Raw genomic sequence first — 20,239 nt, 5'->3', positions numbered from 1 at the left:
GTGCACGAGTGTGCCTGAGTGTGAGCGGGCGTGCACGAGTGTGCGCGGGCGTGCACGAGTGTGCATGGGCGTGCACGAGTGTGAGCAGGTGTGCCTGAGTGTGAGTGAGTGTGAGCGGGTGTGCACGGGTGTGCGTGGGTGTGCACAAGTGTGAGCGGGTGTGCGTGGGTGTGCACAAGTGTGAGCAGGTGTGCGCGGGCGTGCACGAGTGTGAGTGGGTGTGCACAATTGTGCATGGGTGTGAGCGAGTGTGCATGAGTGTGCACGAGTGTGTGCGGGTGTGTATGAGTGTGAGCAGGTGTGCAGGGTGTGAGTAGTGAGCAGGTGTGAGTCGTGTTTACGAGTGTGAATGGGTGTGAGCAGGTGTGCAGGGGGTGAGTAGTGTGTACGAGTGTGAGCAGGTGTGAGTAGTGTGCACGAGTGTGAGTGGGTGTGCCAGGGTGTGGGCAGGTGTGAGTAGTGTGTACGAGTGTGAATGGGTATGAGCAGGTGTGCAGGGTGTGGGCAGGTGTGAGCAGTGTGCCCGAGTGTGAGCAGGTGTGAGCGGTGTGCCCGAGTGTGAGCAGTGTGCCCGAGTGTGAGCAGGTGTGAGCAGTGTGCCCGAGTGTGAGCAGTGTGCCCAAGTGTGAATGGCTGTGAGCAGTGTGCCCGAGTGTGAGCAGTGTGCCCGAGTGTGAGCAGGTGTGAGCAGTGTGCCCGAGTGTGAGCAGTGTGCCCGAGTGTGAGCAGGTGTGAGCAGTGTGCCCGAGTGTGAGCAGTGTGCCCGAGTGTGAGCAGGTGTGAGCAGTGTGCCCGAGTGTGAGCAGTGTGCCCGAGTGTGAATGGCTGTGAGCAGTGTGCCCGAGTGTGAGCAGTGTGCCCGAGTGTGAGCAGGTGTGAGCAGTGTGCCCGAGTGTGAGCAGGTGTGAGCGGTGTGCCCGAGTGTGAGCATTCCGTTTGAATTCGTGACGTTCGTGTCCGTTTCCCAAGCAGAGCTGCCATTTGTGCCGTGCAGCCGTACCCTGCCCGTGAATGGAGCGTGCTTCCGAAAAATGGCATCAGTGATGAGAACCAGGCATCCCTGGACCTTTTCTGATGCTGTTTCTCTTTTCCCAACATTTGAGCGGGCCCAGGGATTCCATTTGTATCCATAAGCTTATTCTTAATATAGCATGAATTCAGAGAACTTCTGATACACTTTGAACACCTATTTTTAATTAAATCATCCTTAAAAGTGAATTCATGGCTGAATTTTAGAGACACTTTCATGGTGGTAACCTTTTTGTTTTTCTCGTGTCCTGTTGATGGGTCAAAGCTTCCATTTGGATCTGTAGACTTATTCTTAAAATGAAATTAATCTATCAGTAGTGTAATTTCTTGTGTGGATGTCTTGGGATCTTGGGATCATCAAAGACCTAACCTCAGAGCTCCACCACTCTGTTCCCTTTTCATCAGAGATGTACAAGACTGAGATAACAATTTCCAAGGAATAAAAGAGTTGAGTTGAAACAGGAGGGAATACACAGATCCATTGATTAAGATGATGCACCTATTATTATTATTAGCCATTATTATTTCTGTTGTTTTTATATTATCTGCTGGCTCTTGAAGCTTGGTAGAAATTGTAGAAAACTAAGCCAGAAGTGCCATCCACACAGAGCAGTCATGGCCTCAATCCCAGGTTGCTGGGGGATTGAATCCATTGCTCTGGTTTGATGCAATAACTTTTCATAAATGCACAATAAGTCACAGGATTTCTTGAGAAGTACCCAAAGGGCTGTTGCCTCTTCCAATTCCATTATATTTATTTCAGTTTAAAGAGCAACTTTTTGGTTTTACCAAACCACATAACTGGAACCAGGAGGAGAAAGCTGTGTTTAACACAGGTTTGTTTTTCTTCCTTCCCAGTCAAACCTGTACCCTACAGTGGGTCTCCAGACTCCAGGAGAGATCGTGGATGCCAACTTTGGGCAGCAGCCCTTTGTGTTTGACATTGAGGACTACATGAGGGAGTGGAGGGCGAAGATCCAGAGCACCATTAAGCGGTTTCCCATAGGAGACAGGCTGGGAGAGTGGCAAGCCATGCTGCAGAAGTAAGTCACTGCCTTGCTGTTCAGCTTCTTCCCTCTTGTTAGGCTTCAAATACTTCTTAAATGCTCATTTGTGCTCTCTTATGGCAAAAGTTGCCACTCTGTGTATTTTGCTCAGATTGTTTTATCCTCTGTTGTATTGTTTAAGTCTTTCCTGTGTAGATTGCTGCTGTTTCTAATGTAAAAGATATGGGAGAAGTTTTCAGCTAAAGATTGCATGGAAGCTTGTAGGAATGGAAGGACATACATTTTGGGGTGATACATTGCAGGAGGGGGAAGACACCATAAACACTCCTAATGCAGGAGAAAAGCCAGTGTGTAAACCAGCTGAATTCAGAAATGAAAGAGCAAGAAACAGCCTAAACCAAAGGCTTCCAAACCTAACTGGAAGCACAATTATGGCACTTTATAAATTCATGAATATTGAAAGCAGTTCTCATTGCAAAAAGGATTGAGTGGAACTTGATGAGAGCAGTTGGCAGGAGTTGTCAGAGGTCAGGAGTGTTATTGATGCTGCTATTTGCCTTCCAAAATAGGACCAAATTAGAGGGCCAGGACCTCCCTTAACAAGAGCTGTTGATTCTGCTGCAGTGGGACCAATTTATCCCTGTATTGGTTCCTTGTGTTCTCCAGAATTTTTTCTTCTGATGGGCACAGTGGGGTTGTCAGGGTCACCACTCTGGAGCTCGTCCTAGAGAGCTCTTGGGCAGGAGCACTTGTATTTAAAACAACTTCCAAAAATTACACACCTGCCTACAATGTTATGCCTAAGAATGATTGCTGACTCATAAAATACTTCTTTCTTGTGCTGAAAGTAGCCAAGTTGAGTGTGTGCTTTGAGCTCTGGCTTGAGCAGATCAATGCCAGCTTCATCATGAGAAGCCTGTTTTGAGATTCATGAGAAGCTTTGAAATCCTGTTGCTGGCTTTTTAGATTTTGTTAAAATCCAGTGAGCATTAACATTGAGTCACTGTGTCCTAGGAAGGCACAAGTGTGTTAGAAATGGTCTGTTCAGGAAGATGGTTTTGTTGTATTTGTTTTGTGACAGTGATACTCCTCCCTCCCCCAAGATTTTTTAAAAATACAGCTTCAAAGAGTGTTAATGTTTTTAAAATCAATGCTGACAGTCACCAGATTAAAGTATCTGTGAATGTGCAGAATTCATAAGGAGATTGAACTACTAAAGATATAATTGCTAGCAAATAAGTGATGGAAGAAATTCAGGACTAGAATCTTTTCTTCTTTTTAAGATCTACTTGAAAGCCATGAACCTCTCTGAGGTTCAGAATTGTGTCTCTATAGGATGTCACTGGCAGTAACACAGTATTGAGTCCAAGTGACCCTTGGACAGCAGTCATAAATAAATACTGTATATGTGTTGAGATTCTTCATTTTTTTCCCCTCTGTAAAGTGAATTTAGAGCCTCCCTCCTGTTTGCAGAGGACCAGGTGCCTATCTTGTAAATACACACAGTTTAGACCCAGAAGTAGAAACTTGGTTATGTCCTAAGCAAGCTGAGTTTCTCAGTGAAATTGCAACTTCTGTTGTGTTGGTTTCTTTTTGCTCCAGTGTGGTGACTCTGTTTCACTTGTACCTTGTCATCTCTTTGTATTTTCTTTTTTTCTAGTATGGTTTCATCGTATTTGGTTCATCATGGGTACTGTTCAACAGCAACTGCCTTTGCCAGAGTCACAGACACCACAATCCAGGAAGAACAGAGCTCAATAAAGAATAGACAAAGTAAGTCTCTCAGGTGTCACTCCTCAGGTGTGTTCTGTCTGGGACTCTGCAGAGGAGAGAATGCTGTGGAGGTCACTCCATGAGAGTACAGAGCTGTGCACAGCACTCTGCTGGCCTGGAGCAGAGCTTGGGAATCTCTGCTAGGAGCACTTTTCCCATCACCCCTGCCTGCTCTCCACCCTCTGCCATCTTTGCCTGGAGAACTGCCCTGTTCTTCCTGTCCCTGTCTGCTCTGCTTGGCCTTTACCTGAGCTGAGATCATTGTGCACCAGAGATCCCTTTGGGTGTGAGCTCCTCACTGCAGGCTGGTGCAGCAGGGGCAGGTCCATCAGCATGGGCACAGGGACTCAGACACATCCATTTAGTTTCACTGGAGCTCCCAGTTAAGGACTCTTCCAATCCCTCTGCACATTGTGATTTCAGGTAACTTTTACATGCTGAAGGGTTTTTAAATTCACAGCCAATGTGTAAGCTCACACTGGGTGAAGAATTTGTGCTCTGTGTCTGTTTTGGTTGCTGCTGTTTGCTCCCAAGTGGTTCATCTCTCAGCTGCTGGGGCTGTCAGCACTCTTTTGGTCCTGCAGAATAAGGCTTGCAGCTTTCTCCTGCTGTACCTTTTTTTTAAACTCTTCTATTCACAGGCTCAGCCTGCAGAGTGGCAGAACACTGGTGTGTTTTCTGCATTCTCCTGGCTGCTGAATACAGGCCACATGCCTGTCCATTTCCCTTCCCTTTGTGAGCTGCATCTCGTGTGACTGTCACGTACCAGAGCATTGTGCCCTTTGTGCCTTGCTCTCCATACATTCATGTGCTTAGCCAGCAGTCAGGGTCATCTGGGGACTCTGCTCTTAAATAACTTGCAGTTGCTGCCTGTTAGTGCTGATGGGCTTGGTGCTTTCCAGGTCATGCATTATGCAGCCCTGACCCCAGCAGTGCTCCCAGTGCTGGGGTTTAACTGGCAGAGCCTGACAGGAGGGAGATGCACACACGAGGTGCTGCGGGCTCCTGTGGCTGTGGACAGGTGACAAGGCAGATGGAGGGAAGGAATACAGAGCCCTGAAGTTGGGGCTTGAATAAAAGGTGTGAGGAAAACACAGATGGGGAAACAAAAAGAGGGGGAAATGTAAAAGGGAATGACATCTGTGAGAGTTGCCAAACAAGGCAAAGCAGAGCTGTCAGAAGCAGCGAGACGAGAAAATGGACGTGCAAGAGACTGAAATGAGAGCTCTTGTGTTGGTGTGAGAGCCCTGGCTTTGGTTCCAGATTTCAACTATTATAATAATCAGATAGACACTGAGAAGTGGGAGACATGACAAGTCATTGCAGTTTTTTACTGGCATTGTTAATGAAGATTTGCCAGTCTGGGCTTCCAACTGCTCCAACACTTTGCAAAAGCCACAGCCTGTTGTTATCAGAGGCCCTGCTTGCAAAGCACCTCATGGGCCATTCCACACCTTCCCTCTGCTGTTTATAAGGAGTACTCGAAAACCAATACAATTTTAGTTTTAAGTACATTTAATTTTTATTTCTAAGTACGTTTAGAAAAAAGAAATGTGAGTCCCTGTAGATCAGCAGCTTCTCTGAGCTTTCAGGGAGCTCGAGTTGAGTCTTGCTCTTGTTTTCTGACCTGCTGAAGGAACATACATGGGACATGAACACCCAGCATGACAGGTGTCTTCTGCCTTGTGTCTTTGCACCTCCTGTACAAGTCACTGAGCTGTTTCTAGTGTAGTCAATAGCTGGTACTTCTCTCTATTCAAAACATGGTTTTGTTGATATATTACTTCTGTTTTGTGGTGGGAATATTGTGGAAGCAGGACTGTGACTTAAGACCACAGACCCTCTAAGAGTACTCCATTTATCTCATACTGAGCCATATGTGTGCTTCCAAGCTTGAACCAGACAGAGACTGTAGTATGAGGATGACCTAGGAACTTGCCCTCTGGAACTGTCACTTCCCCAGCAGCCTCCTTGTTTCCATCCAGTTGGCATGTCCTGCTTTTGTTTCCATTGCTGCAGAGCTCTGTGACTGAAGAGCACCCCAACCCACCTTCTTCATCCTTCAGATCCTTCTATTCTTGATGGCTTTTTGCTACTAAAAGATCCTTTCACATTTTCACAGGGTTTTCCTCCCCCTAATCCATAATAAACCAGATATGGTCTCCAGTTCTCCCAAGCCCTTGTGCAAGGTGGTCGTGGGGACCTGGATGGAATGGATGGGGACAGCTCTTTTGGCTGTTCCTGTGGGCTGGTCCTGTGTGTCACCAGGTCTCCTTTTGCTTTCAGGAATACAGAAGCTAGTATTAGCAGGCAGAGTGGGAGAGGCTATAGAAGCCACCCAGCAGCTCTATCCTGGCCTCCTAGAACATAACCCCAACCTGCTCTTCATGTTAAAGTAAGTGTGAAAAGCTTTATGCTCCCTAATGCTGAAATGTGTAAATGAAGGAGGGAATAAGAACCTGTCTAAACATCCAGTCTGGCTGCACACCTTGCTCTGAATTCAAACTGTTTGAGCTCCCTTTGGGAATCCTTTGCACAGTGCTTGTAGCACCATAGATATAGCCCTTTTGTTGCTGCTCAGACCCAGTATAGCTTTGTCTCATGAAGTCAGGCATAGGTGGGTGAATTTTAGTTCTGCCAACTGCCAGAAATTCCTTCAGAGGAGTTTCTTTACTGGTCTTGTGGAGATCTTGCAGTGCTGGAGCAGTGTCAGTCACTGTGAAGGTTCCTAGAAAGGCAGATGTATGGAAAATGCTGTCTGGGGTAGAGATTAAAGGAAGAGGTGTCCCAGTTCTCCCAGCTGTACAGAGAGGTTCTCCCCAGACTTCTGAGACATATGAGGACAATTCCCAGTAAATGAGGAGCTGTCCTCACTGTCACTGTGGATATTGCATTTTTTACTCTTCCTTCTCTATTTTCCATTGGCCAATCCCAGTATTTTTACATTGATGGAATAGTGAAGGAATGATGGTATTTGACAGATTTAGTACCTTCTCCCTGAAAAAAACCCTCCACAATTGAATCTCGACTTCTTCTTTGGTCACGGGGCTGGGAAAGAGATTTTTTAATACCTCAGGAGCCATTTACATCACAGAAAACCTGAGATTGGAGTACCTGCAGAAGAGCTGGAGGTGAAAGCTGCCAAGGAACAGTTTTTCCTTAGCACAGTGGAATTAAACTTGCTCTTTTGGGAATATCTCACCATCCATTAGCATCAAAAGCGAGCTTTCCAAACTCCTCCCTCTGTAACATCATCAGAGCACTCACGATACAAAGACACCAGGAGCCTGAAATGTCTTTTTGAAAGTTTCTAGGACTTGCCCAGTGGGGCCCTGAGGCAGGCTGAGTGCAGAGCATGCTGGCTGTCACGCCCCCTCTGTCCCTCTTGCTCCCATGAACTCAGGTGCCGGCAGTTCGTGGAGATGGTGAACGGCACGGACAGCGAGGTGCGCTGCTTCAGCGCCCGCAGCCCCCGCTCCCAGGACAGCTACCCCGGCTCCCCCAGCCTGAGCCCCAGGCATGGATCCAGCAACTCACACCTGCACAGTACGGGTAAGTTGTGGGAATCCAGACCCCTGCCAGGGGGCTCAGAAGCCCTGGCACAGAGCCCAAAACACCTGCGGTTTTGGTTGTGACCCGTGGAGCAAATTACCAACCTTAGATGAAGATCAGCAAGCCACAACAGTTTAGGTAGAATAATAGTGAAGTTATCACGGGGTGGAAAAGTAGATTTTGGGGTTTTTGGTATGGGGGTTCAGGAGGCAAGATGGAGGGAACTGGGCATGTCCAACCTTTCTCCTTCTTCTTCTCAGCCTCCATCTTCTGCTGTGATGTTGGCACTTACAGATTGGTTTAGAGTAGAAGCTCACTGTCTAACACAGGTGATAGGTATTGGAAAGTAATTGTAAACATTGTATACACAGTTTTTAGTATAAAGACATAACACCACCCTGGGTGTTATGTCTTTATACTAAAGAGTGCCTCTGTCTGTCCTGCTGAGCGGACCTCGGCAGGGCAGGAGAAAGAATTTTATAGATAAGATACAGTAAACAGCCTTGAGACCGGGAAATGAAGAGCCCTGACTGCTTCTTCAAGTGCTGGGCTGGCAAAAGAGATTTTTGAACTCTTCTCGGGGTCACTGTGAGCAGCTGGAGACCCCGACAGTAAGTGGGTCCTGTGTCTCCACATGAGGAGAGCAGATGTCAAAGGTGGATGTGTCTCCTCTAAACCCCATTGAATTCAAGAATGATAAACCATAATTTAAGATCTGCAGTCTTATTTTGCTTTCTTCCTTCGGGGCCACAACAGAGTGACACTGTCAGTCTGGTCTCATTTTTCTTTCTTCTTGGCTTTCAGGAGCAGATAGTCCAACCTGTAGCAATGGAGTCATGTCCACAAAAAGCAAACAGAGTCACAGTAAATACCCAACACTGAGTTCATCATCTTCATCTTCCTCCTCCTCTTCCCCTTCATCTGTGAACTACTCGGAGTCCAATTCCACAGATTCTACCAAATCTCAGCAGCACAGTAGTACGAGTAATCAAGAAACCAGGTATTGTTTTTCCTCTGGAGACACCTGAGGGGGGTGGCTTGGTGAGAAAAGTCTCAGTTTGCTTTCTAAGGAGCCAGAAGGGCACCTGTCCTGCCCTTTTGAACAATATTGTTATCTACAACATCTACCCAGCACACACAAACCTGTTCTGGCTGCCCTGCTGTGGCTCACGCTTGAGGTTCATCTCATAAAGAATATTATGATGCTCTTGTTGCAGGCACCAGGCTGTCCCATTACACTGATGCCTTTGCATCCCAGTGTTTGCCCAGAAGCTTTCCCAGTCAGCCTGGTGTTGTTTCTGCTGCCTCAGCCAGGCACTTGTTCCTGCTGAGCAGCTTTCCTGCCCTGTCCTGTGTGAGGCAGCAGCTCAGGCCACAGTGGCTTGGTGCATTGCCCTCTTGTGTCATTTCCTTGGGCTGCCTGTTGCCCTGGTCCTCCCAGGTGAGCCTCTGTGCCAGCAGTGATTTGTTTCATGCTGTGGCAGCAGGTCAGACTGAGGATCACCTTCTGGAGCGTGGAGCAGAGTGAGCTGTGCTGAAAACTGAGCTTCCTTTGGGCTCACTCTCCACACTGCTGTTGCAGGGCTGTGTGAGGCCTCAGTGGAGCAGAGGGTGTCATTGTGATTAAAAGAATCTCTTGCTAATTGCAGCTGGCACTCATTCTTCAAGTGCTGTGCTGAGCATGGCTTGCAGGGCAGTTTGTAGGCTCAATTGTGACCTCTGGAGAGCCACCTAGCATGTAACTGAGTGAGAAACACTTGTTCAGACTCAATTTACCAGAATCACTTAATGATGCTGGATTTGTCATTCTCTTTTTTTTTTTCAAATGTAGAGCCCATGTTCCAGTAAGATCTTCTTATAATTTCAGTTAATCAGTAGTTAATCAGCAGTCTCAGTCAGCCTGCTGTCTTGGGCATTTAAGTGCTCAGTGGTGCCCTGTTTGCAAGGACTGGGGATGTATCATAGCCAAGATTTCCCTCCTGCAGTCTCTGTGTGTGTTACCTGTTACCTGGCTGCTGTTTACTATCCCAAGGATCACCACTTCCTGAAGGGAAAATGCAAAATGTTCTGCACCTGGAATTATGACAGGCACTTAGGGAATAGAAACTTGCTTCATAAATTGTCTTCAGAAGCCTGCAACAACTTTTGCTGCACTGACTTGGACCATGTGGCTCCCTGTAGTCCAACTGGACTTTTTCTGGTCTCCTGGCCATTGCTGGGCACTGTTTGGCACACAAGCCCTTCATTTCTTCCCTTTTTAATCTAGACATCTGACCTTTCTTCCCTCCTTTCACCTCAGTGACAGCGAGATGGAAATGGAGGCTGAGCACTACCCCAACGGAGTCCTGGAGAATTCATCCACCAGGATAATGAATGGCACCTACAAACATGAGGAGATCCTGCAGACAGATGAGTCCAGCATGGGTAGGTCCTCAGGGGCAGGAGGGGTAAAGGGAGATAGGAGCTGGTGTCAAAAGTTAAAACTCTGATTGGATTGTGGGGAAAAATCATGTACTTTAGGCTGCTTCAGTTAATGAAGTGCCTGCTTCATAGGGAAAATTAATCTGTCCTGGAGCTAAAATTAGGTCTGGCTTTTCATAGACTGCCAGCAGTGCTGGTGGTGTTTTGGAGCAGGGAAAGCAGGAGTCAAAGGTTTGTTCCATGATGGTCATGAAACTGAGCTCAGAGCAGTCCTGGCAGAAATGCCTGCTGGGCAGCTGAGCTGGGGCTGTGCCAGCTGAGCTGGTGTTCCTGTGCCAGGCTGGGGATGTCCAGCTGCAGGGTGGCCTCAGCACAGCTGGCAGCCATGACTGTCTTGTTTGTGGATGCTCTAGCCAGGAGGGAGCAGATGAAGCAGCTACACTGCCTCTGAGACTGGTTCATCCAGGATTTGTTAGACCAGGGCTTTCTGGCTTATATACCCTGTGTTACATGCATGAAAGGGTAACAGACTGGTTACAGGCAAGCTCCCAGGATTTTATCAGGAGACTTGATTTCTGGGTAGTTCTCAGGCATTAAACAGAGCTCAAATCTTTCCTGTATCTACCAGGCACTGTGACAAACCCAGAACTGGCTGTTGTAGGGAAGGGATCACAGAAAGCTTCCACTGGGATTATTTTAGGGCAGGAAGCAGCTACCTGCTGCAGAAGGGTATCCTGACACACAGTGGGCATTGGTGGGGAATGCAAGATGATTGTTCCTTCTCCACTGCTTCTCCTTAGAAGACAGCTGCCCCCAGAGGCAGCTCTGTGGAGGGAACCACGCTGCCACAGAGAGGATGATCCAGTTTGGGCGGGAGCTGCAGATCCTGAGCGAGCAGCTTTGCAGAGAGTATGGGAAGAACACCATGCACAAAAAGATGCTTCAGGTAAGCCTGGACCTTGTGCTGCACTGCAGCAGTTCTCTGGGCCAGCTCTGGGGTTGTGGGTTCCCTTGCAGACACCTGAGTAGCCCCCACTTCTGCACCTGCTGAACAAGACGGGACCTACATGGGGATCAGAGATCAAAACATGAAAGCAGAGCATCTACACCCAATTCTCAGCACAAGGGAGAAGAAATACAGCTCCTGCCTGGCTTCCTGGAGCAACTGCATGCTCTTCTTCACTCCCCCTGCCTTCCCAGGCTGGCTCCCCTGCCAGGTGGAGAGGGCACCCTCTTTAACCCTACTGTGTTAGTGGCCCACTGTGGTCCCTTGGTGCCAAGAGGAAAAAGGCCATTTCTTTTCAGGAGGTAGGCACCTCTCACTGTGGTGATAGCAGGAGGTGCCCCAGCTGGACTTGATGGTTTTCCTGTGTGTTTGCAGCCCTCCTGATCTCACTGTGCCCTTCTGTTCCCTCCCAGGATGCCTTTAGCTTGTTAGCCTACTCAGACCCTTGGAACTGCCCTGTTGGCCAACAGCTGGACCCGATCCAGAGGGAACCTGTGTGTGCTGCTCTCAATAGTGCTATTTTGGGTAAGAGCTGCTTCCTGTGGGAGTGTTTCCCCAGACACACCTGCTCTCAGGGGCTGTCCTGTGGCAGGCAAGCCTGTCAGAAATATTTGTGTTTGGGTTTGGCCTTTCTTTCTGTTGCTGGGGACTGTCAGGGCAGTAGTGCAGGAAGGGGAGTAGGAGGGAAGCCTGCAGAGAGCAGATTCCCTGATACACTCCCATTTTGACTCCTTTCCTTGCATGTTCCTCAATGCTGCTCCCAAGGATGCACCTCAGGATTTTCCTCCCCTGCTTTCTGAAGAAACAGAGATCTCTTTGGTACATTTCCTGCCCCTCTCCCTTCATGCTCTGAACCCACCTGAACCATTTTGTGGACTTTACCAGGGCTCTTTTCCAGCTGTATGGATTAGCAGAGTTCAGCCCTGGTATCATCATATTTTCTAGGAGGGGCTGCATTTGCATCCTCTGCAGTCTGGCTCCCTGTGCCCAGGCAGATTTCCTATGGGGTCTGTGCATCTCACATCAAATGTTCCAGAAGGAGATTTAGAGATTTGCTTCTGGGGAAAGGAACAACTTGATGGACATTCCCATGAGGGCTCATGTTCTCACTGAGCAGAGGAACAGAAATTGCACATTTTGGGAAGGAGAGTCCCTTCCCCTGATGGTCAGCAGCTGTTTGTCCATTGCTTGAGGAGCATGGACAAGTTGTCACTAGGGGAGATGTGGTGTCTGGACATGCTGCATCACACAGGTTACCAGGCACCTTGTGTAGCTTAGCTGAGGGTTCCCTCAGAAAACGTCTGTAAAGGCATGGTGATGAGGGAGTGAGGTCATCCAGGGCCTGGGCTGCTGTGCAGCCTTGCACAAGTGGGAGAAACGGAGAGGTCGCCTCCCAGCTGGGACCTTCCCTTATTCCTCCATGCTTTGATATCTCATGTTTTAAGGGTTTTCTGGCAAACAGCATCAGCAGTAGCTTCGTTGCCGTTTTGTTGCTCTGGCCAGCACAGCAGCACTCTCTCAAAGGCCCTGCTGAGCCCTGGGATGCGTCATGGCTGCTGGGCTGTGTGCAGCAGCAGCAGCAGCAGCAGCAGCAGCACGGAGCTGGCAGGATTTGGGAGCAGCTTCCTTGCAGAGCCAGCACCTTCTGCCAGGGATCTGGGCTTGGGACAGAGAGAGGCCTGAGTGCAGGTGAGCCAGCACCAGCCTGAACCTCTTCTGAGCAGCTTTTTCTTTGTCCCCACAGAATCTCAGAACCTGCCAAAGCAGCCCCCGCTGATGCTCGCCCTGGGCCAGGCCTCGGAGTGCCTGCGGCTCATGGCGCGCGTGGGGCTGGGCTCCTGCTCCTTCGCCAGAGTGGACGATTATTTGCACTGACAGGAGCTGCCGTGGAGTGCTGCCCTTCACCCTCTGCTGCTGCCACTCTGCACCACCACCTCCCTGCCACCAAGCCCCTGTAGCACACACACACACACACACACACACTGCCCGTGCCAGGACGGAGTGAGTCCCTCACTGTGTGGCTGTTGTGACCCCGGGGAGTCTGGCAGGGCTGAGCCATCTCCCCGCCGCTGCTGCCGCGGCTCCGGCGGCGCTCAGTATTTCGCTGGTTATTCTAATGTAGCACCTTCTGATGTAGGGATTTTTCTCTTTTTGTTTTGATTTGAGTTGTTTCTCATGGTTCCACCGATGTTTTATCTGGAGAGTTTTGCTGAGCTGGTGTATGCTGATTTACTGAGGAAGCTCATCAAGTTGGTGACAGCTTGTTCTTTTCTTCCCTTCTCCCTCCATCGTGCACATACAGCATCATCCGTGCTAGTAATCAGAACTCTCCTCACAGTGGCAGTTCAGAGGGATTTTTTTTTAATTTTATTTGAATCATGTTTATTAAAAAGGTCTCTTCCACCTCCACAAAGTCATTGATGTATTTATTGCCCACAGACTCGGTCCCAGCCACACACACACCATACAGCCCCTCAGGTGAGGTAGGTCCTGTCACACACTAATGATGGAAATTGGAGAAGCCTGGTCCTTCATAGTGCCTCTCTTTGGAGCCCAAGGCTCTCAGTCTTGGCTTTGTGAGTGGGAAGAGTAGAAGATTAACATTGCCTGTGTTGGTGATTGTGCTGTAGAAGCATCTCACAGCCCTGAGAAAGAGTTAAATCCAGCTCTCTGAACATCTGGAGGGACAGGACTGATGAATATGAAGTCATCTGCCACTGTATGGTAGAACCAGGTCATGTGAGTTGGCCAGAAACATCCACAAGCGATGCCCTGGTGGGCTGACAATTTTTAATTAAATAACAAATCCCCTGTTTTTCTCCATGGAGGAGGGCTCTACCACTAACTCAGTCATAACAGTATTTCCTGCCCTCTCCCATCTCTGAAACAGTGATCTAAATGAGCACTTAATTTTGGAAGTGTCTGGAGAAGCCTGGGCTGAGCTGTGCTTGTCCTTGCAGGTGGGACAGGCTGAGGTCAGGTTCCAGGTTGGGGTCAGTACCAGCTCTGTGGGGCCTGAGCCATTCAGAAAGGAGCAGCAGTGTTTCTTTAGGGATTATTAAGATAATTATCAAAGTTCCAGTCCCAAAAGAGACCAGCAGGGATCTGTGGGTGACTAACCTCTGAGTAAAATGGACTAATGTGTCCATGCTGTGTGCCAGGCACAGGGACTTGATTACTCCTAAGCATTCAGACCACCTGGGAGTGTTTCTGAGCTTCTGTTCCCTGGCCAGGCTGCCTGGCAGCATCGTGTGCTTTGCATCCTCTGCTGTACCATTAGGAGATGGCAGGTTCAGCCTGGCAGGTTCTGCACCAAATTAATTTTAGGTCAGTAGCTCTGGGGAGGACCCAAGGGAGCTCAAACCAAACATGAATTTTACTGCTGTTCACAAATTTTGTTTTGGAAGGTCAATGAAAGACAAATTGGTTTTGTTGAGGTTTGTCCTTAAAATGGAGGTCAGCCTGTGCCAAGGCTTCAAGCACCAGGAGAATTTGTGTGCCACTGAGAGGGAAAGTAGCAGCAGCCCAAAGCTTTAAGGATTTTCTGGGTTTGCAGGGTGGATTTTAGCTGGCACATGAGGTCTGAAATTAAGGCAGAGCAGGAGGCAGGTGCCAGGACAGGCTGAGGCAGTGAATGTGCAGATGATGCTGGGGGTGGTTGGGAGCATTATCCCTGCCTTTTGGTGGAGGTGTGCAGTGTGTAGGGGCAGTGGCCTAAGAAAACAGGAGGTTTAGATCTGCAGGAGATGCTTTAGTCAGATCACTGGTACAGCTGTGAAAAGCAGAGGGAGCTCTGGCACAGCTTTTCTTCCAGGGAGACAGAGGCAGAGAGCTGCACCAAGCAGAATTTAACCTGCCAGGCTGGGGCTTCTCCTGCAGCTCCTCTGCAGGAGCAGCTCATGTGCCTGACAGCTCATCTGTTGATTGCCAGCTCTGCTGATGGATCTTAGCCCAGCCTGCCATCCTTGCCTTGCTGCAGGTGCAGAGATAACTCAGTGGAAAGGTTTCCTTCCCAAAGCCTCAGGTCCCAGATGTCCCAGAGCTCTGCCTGGTGGGATTCTCCTGCAGGCTTTCCATTCCTGAGGCTGACAGCACACTGCTGGGCTCATTGTGGGCACTGAGGTACTCCAGGACCTTGCTTTGCCTTCCCTGTTTGGGGGAGCAGCTTCCTCTGCTATTGGTCACCACTTGCAGCAGTCTGGCTGCAGTCAGACCTCTCTCTCATCTTCATAGCAGCACCATCTTTATCTTTCTGAGGGTTTTTTGTTCCTTCTCTTTGTGGTTTCTTTAAGCCAAGTCTCTTCATCATGTGTCATAATAATGCCCCATTAGGTCTCTCAGCAAAGCTTTGCTGACTGTCCTGGAGCACCTTTTTAAATTTTGGGTTCACCACCAAAAAAAAAAACCAACCAAGAGATATTCCTAGATATCTGGTTATTTTGGTGCCAAGAAATGTGTGATGGATGCTATTTGGGTTTTTTTAATTTACTTCAAGTGTTCTGGTGGTTTCACCAGTGGTTTCTGCTTCTTGTACTCAGATTCTGACTAATGTGGCCATGACTCAGTATGGGGAAGATAAGCATGTTTGTGGTGGGATGTAGGTCCCAACCTACCCCTGATTCCTAGATGGGATTTCTCATGTGGTTTTCTCAGGTTGTATTTCAAAGCCTCTTGCCTTTGAATCTCCCTGGCTGCTCTTTGATGGTTTATGTTAGCTTAAACTTGGATTATTGCAGTAGTTTTTAAAAACAGAGCTAAAATGAAATGGGGTCTGTAACACGGAATGTGGCTGTACACCTAACCAGAGGCTACATGGCAATTCAAAAGTTACTTTTATAAAAATGATTTGGGTTTTTTTCTTCCAAGTGCCTCAAACAACCTGATCACTGCTCCCAGGAGTCCTTCAGCACAGCCATGTTTTACTGTGGAGCCTGTAGGAGAAACTGCTGGTATCATTCCTCATGGTTACCTACACCTGGGATCTTCCCATATCCTTCCTTCTCTTTTTCACAGTGACATCTCAGTCTGTCCTCAAGCTGTGTCCTTGTTTTTCACATTTTATTAAGGCATCTTTACCATTCTTTAAATAGCTTTGTTCTTGAGGCTGCCTTGAAAAACTGGAGCAACCAGAGCTGCTGGAGGTAGTTCTAGGGATTGAATGTATCATTTTCCACCTTGGGTATCAGGGATGATGAACATCTCCTCCTTCAGCAAAGAAACCAGGCTGGATTGCAGCTGTGCTTTGGTGCCTGTCTGTGTTCACATGTAGCACAGGTTGCTTTGACACACATTTCAGAGTTCTGCTCTCCTGGGTTGGTGGAGAAGGTGACCTGTGGCAGCCAGGCTGTAGAGCAGTGTGGAAGTGCCATGAAGCTGTGTGGTGCACCCCATGGGATCACAAGTTCTCCCCTTAAGAAGCAGTGCAGACTTGAACTGTCCTGTGGCAGAGACAGAGGGCCCTGACTCCAGTCCTGGGTGCACTGAGGCCCCGTGGAGCTGGTGACAGCCTAGGAGAAGGAGCAAGGGCTCCTGCTGTACCCAGGAGTGCCCTTTGCAGGGGAGCATCTTCCTTCCAGCCCTGCCAGGTGAGAGCAGCCTCAGTGGTGGGCCAGGAGAGGGCAGGTAGAGAGCAAGTGTTGGGTCTCCAGCTGTACCAAGGTGTTTCTTGTGTGGGGACCTGCCAGGGGACACACTGGGTGCTGCTGGGACCCTTCAGATCCAGAGGTGGCTGTGAGCCTTGTCCCATCTGCTGTGTAGGGGCAGAGCTGGAGGAAGTGCTGCTGGGGCTGTGTGAGGGGGGCTACAGCAGATTTGGGAGGAAAAGGGAGGAGCTGAGAGCCTTCAGGGCTCTTCATAGGCAGCACTAGCTGCTCTCTACCATCCTGCCCTGCAACAAGAGGTGGCAGGTGATGGATGAGTGAACCTGGCATGTCTGTCCCTCTCCCCACATCCCAAACCAAAGCTCAGAGCCTGCAGCTTGAGCTGGAGCAGTGCCCAGCAAGCCAGGGCATCATCCAGGTTTGAGGAGCACACACACGTCCTGCCAGCTCTTTATTTCCAGGAGGGAAGCTTAACTCGCTCCTGCTCACAGGAAACCCACAAGTCCTGTGTGGAATTTACACTCACATCACCACAGAAACATTCCTGGAGGCCATGCAAACCCCTGCTCCTTGCTGAAGGTCCCATGGCCAGGCAGACACCTTTTCTCTGGTCACTCCACTTGGGTCCACACGAGTGCTTGGACGTTTTTGCTCGGGAGGACTTCAGCCACATCCTTCCTCCAGAAGGGAGCACAGAGGGATTTTTATATGCTGGGCTTCTCACAGGCTTAGACTTGGAGAAAGGAGAAGCAGCAGCAGCTCTGGGGATAATCCAGATTTTAAAGAGAATTTGAAAACCACAAGTATGGTGACTTCCAGACCAAGTACGGCACCGTCCCTGGATTGGGATCGTGTCTCTCAGTCCCACCTGTGCAGCTGGGGAGGCAGGAGGAGGCTGCAGCCCCTGAAGCTCCCACACACAGCAGTGCAAGCCCCAGGACCTGCCCAGCACGCAGTGAACTCTCCTCTCCTCTCCTCTCCTGCTGGTTGCTCAAAACTCAGGTATGAAATGCTCAGCTGGAGCACGGGGTGCGAGCTCTCCACAGGTTCCCCGGCAGCCCTGGAGGAGCAGCCACCGCTGGGCACAGCTCCCTGTGCCACTCCAGGCTTCTCCAGGCCCTTGGAAGGGAGTTTCACCTCTTGGGTACAGCATTGGCTACGTGGACATTACACAAACTGTGCACATTGGTTCAGTCTACGCTTAGTATTTGTGAATTAAGTTATCTGATGCTTCGCATGAAAACTTCAAAAAAGGGGCTGGGGGGGTGGATTTTAACTGAGAAAAAGCCTATGAAAATATACTGGAAATATGGTAAAGAAATCGACATTCTGCTGTATATTGACAGAATTATTTTTATTAAAATACACATCCATGTGCAAGAGCCAGTGTGGAGCCGTGTGCTTTGTCACTCTCTGCTCTTCAGGGAAGGCTGTGTCCCCTCTGACAGGGGGTGCACAGTCCTCCAGGTGTTTGTCCCCCAGTATCTGACTCTGTTCCAGCTTCCCTTTCTACCACTGCTCTTCCCATGTGCTTACAGTCCATGGGCAAAAATGTCATTTGGCACCCCTGTGCCATTCAGGGTCCTAGAAAATACAGCCCTGAAGTGTTTTCTAGCTGTGAGCATAAAACACTGATGAAGCTTTAGGCTGAGGATCATTTGCCCCATTCCTTGCTATCTGCTTTCTGAGGTTTTCCCTTGTATGTTTGCAGCTCTGCCATGAGAAGATGGGTCAGCAGCCTGGTTTTAATGTCTGGGATCTCACCCTGCTCCCACCCTTCCCTGGCCCTGCAGAGGGACAGACAGCCAGGACACACCTCTGTCCAGCTGAAGGGGTTGTGTCCTCACCCTCCTGGCACTGTGGACATTGTCCTTATCTCCCTCAGACACTCTGAGTGACCACCAGCACATTTGGAAGCTGTCAGGGTATTAAAGGTTTGGTAGATCAGTATCTTCTCCCAGAACCCTCCCCTTAATTCTGGAGCACCTGCAAAGCCCAAGGGGCTTCAAGCATGCCCTGAGGATGTACAGCTTTGCCTGGGGTGAGGTAACCTCACCTATGGGTCCTGGACCCGTGGGTCAGGGCCTGGCTCCTCTGTCACAGTCCCAGTGAAGCACACTGGCACCAGGCACAGTTTGCTCCTGGAGAAATAAGAGCTTGTGGCAAAGGCTTTTTTCTGGGTTTGTTAGGATCTGCTGCGTGGTCTGGAGAATCAGGAGAAGTTCAAACCGCAATTGGTAGCAATGAGTCTTTATTATAAATATTGTCCCACAGGCACCCCGTGGCGGGGCAGTGACAGCAGGAGGAGCTCGGGGGCCGGCAGGGCCCTGGCGCGGTGACGCCTGATCGTGACGGCCCCTCCTTCAGGGACGCTTCCCTCGGCCGCAGCAGCCGCCGGAGAGGAGCTGCCAGCACTGTTGGCTCCCTCGAGAGACAGGACGGCTGAATGGGCAGGTCAGATGGTGGATGGGTCTGATTTTTTGCTTTGAAGCCGTTTTATGATTTTATTCACCCAGTCCTTCTTGGGGTCGGCACAGATCTCATCACCATTGGCAGCCACAATCCTGCAATGAGGAAGTGAGGAAAAGGAGTGAAAACAGGAACCATGAGCCATTCCCTTTCTGTGCACTATTTCTCCTCTCCCTTTTTGAAGCCCCATCCAGGATCGAGGCTTGGAGCCATCTCCAGCAGCCTGTGCCCTCCTTGGGCTGGTGAGTGTCTGAGTCTTCCCACACCACCAGCATTAGCAGACAGCACTAAAACCCATTTTTCCCCTCTTTGCCCACTGCTCAGAGCTGCTTTCCTACAACAGCCCCCCTGGCTGGGACTGAGCTGTCTGTGGGAGATGGAATGGGGCAGCAAAAGATGTGGGATGGGGAGCAAACCCTGGGATACTCACACAACTGCAGGCTTGGGGCAGTCCTTGGATGTCTCGTAGAAGCCCTGAGGGTGTCGGATGCGTTTCTGTGCATAGTCAAAGCAGCATTCCACAGGTGCAAAGTGGGCTGGGGAAGGAAGGGGGATGTTGTGAATTGCATCACCAGATAATGGCACCCCAGGTTTGGAACACAGCACAGAGGCTGTGGAGCCCCTCAGCAGCTCCCATAGCATCCCATGGCCGGGGTTTGTCACCCAAGCTCAGGACAGGGACGTGGACAGAGGTGGGGCAGGGGACAGCCTGGGACCTGGCCCCTCACAGCCCAAATTGCTGCAGCCCCCAGAGCACACGATAAGGCTGGGGTGCTCAGTCTGGGGATGGGGTTTTGGGGCTTTCCAAGGCAGGAGCACAACTTGAAGGGTGTTTTGGAAGGCTCCAAACAGCTGCATGTTCTCCCTCCATCCAACCCTTTGCTCAGGAGAACCTGCCAGAGCCTCCTCCAAGCTCCTGCAGCCTCTCCCCAGGTCTGGCTTTGCTGAGAGCACCCAGCACCTTCTCCATCCATCCCTGCATCCCGGGATGTGCTGCCCTGCCCTGAGCAGGGGGTGCTGCTCCTGTCAGCAGCACCAGCCCCGCTCCCCTCTGGGGTTCCTGCCTGACCTCCCCAGTGGGGGCTCAGAGCCCTCACCTGCAGCAGGTTCCTTACCTGTGGCGTGGTGCAGGGAGAAGGTGAGCAGCAGGGTGAGCAGCAGGACAGTCCTAGCAGGGAGCATGGTGGCTGTGGGGTGGCTCTTCCTCGTGCCCTGTGCTGCCCTGCCCGCTGGCTCTGCTGTGGCTCTCTCCTCGCTGCCATTTATCCTCTGCTGCCGCCCACTCAGGCTGCATTTCCAAAAATTCGGGGCTGTACCAAGAAGCCAGGGTCAAGGGGCTTTCTGCTGTTTCTTTTTGGGCACATCAGCAGCAGATGGAAGAG

The 20,239-nt window shown here is 49.9% G+C and overlaps 2 protein-coding genes across 3 annotated transcripts in view; one reads left to right on the top strand and one right to left on the bottom strand.

The window, feature by feature from the left end:
• Positions 1–17,770, top strand: part of RANBP10 (RAN binding protein 10) — a 64,633-nt gene extending 46,863 nt beyond the window's left edge. The window contains exons 6-14 of one of the 2 annotated variants that reach the window (XM_071440649.1): positions 1,888–2,072; positions 3,697–3,809; positions 6,096–6,204; positions 7,213–7,361; positions 8,166–8,361; positions 9,661–9,785; positions 10,586–10,728; positions 11,202–11,313; positions 12,533–17,770. In XM_071440649.1, the coding sequence (XP_071296750.1) occupies positions 1,888–2,072; positions 3,697–3,809; positions 6,096–6,204; positions 7,213–7,361; positions 8,166–8,361; positions 9,661–9,785; positions 10,586–10,728; positions 11,202–11,313; positions 12,533–12,663 (1,263 nt within the window). In that variant the 3' untranslated portion in view covers positions 12,664–17,770. Of the gene's footprint in view, positions 1–1,887; positions 2,073–3,696; positions 3,810–6,095; positions 6,205–7,212; positions 7,362–8,165; positions 8,362–9,660; positions 9,786–10,582; positions 10,729–11,201; positions 11,314–12,532 lie in introns of both variants that reach the window. The other variant, XM_071440648.1, reaches the window with a different exon arrangement.
• Positions 17,771–18,622: 852 nt separating this feature from the next.
• LOC139596144 (C-C motif chemokine 3-like) lies at positions 18,623–20,239 on the bottom strand. The gene is made up of 3 exons (XM_071440173.1): positions 19,973–20,239; positions 19,288–19,393; positions 18,623–18,952 (listed from the first exon to the last, which is right to left on the bottom strand). The coding sequence occupies exons 1-3, from the start codon at positions 20,037–20,039 to the stop codon at positions 18,844–18,846; spliced, it is 282 nt and encodes a 93-aa protein (XP_071296274.1). The 5' UTR covers positions 20,040–20,239; the 3' UTR covers positions 18,623–18,843.

Source organism: Agelaius tricolor, unplaced genomic scaffold (genome assembly GCF_023055355.1).
Source record: "Agelaius tricolor isolate 1412-34295 unplaced genomic scaffold, bAgeTri1.0.p SCAF_15, whole genome shotgun sequence".
NCBI lineage: Eukaryota > Metazoa > Chordata > Aves > Passeriformes > Icteridae > Agelaius > Agelaius tricolor.
The sequence above is the reverse complement of the archived record's forward strand: the minus strand, read 5'-3'. Positions and strand labels throughout refer to the sequence as shown.

Bases quoted from the DNA above. Each gene is read 5' to 3' on its own strand.
- LOC139596144 (XM_071440173.1), bottom strand. From the start codon at position 20,039: ATGCTCCCTGCTAGGACTGTCCTGCTGCTCACCCTGCTGCTCACCTTC. The intron at 19,394-19,972 runs GTAAGGAACCTG...TTCCTTCCCCAG, and splicing joins CTCCCTGCACCACGCCACAG to CCCACTTTGCACCTGTGGAA. The intron at 18,953-19,287 runs GTGAGTATCCCA...TCCTCATTGCAG, and splicing joins TGCCCCAAGCCTGCAGTTGT to GATTGTGGCTGCCAATGGTG.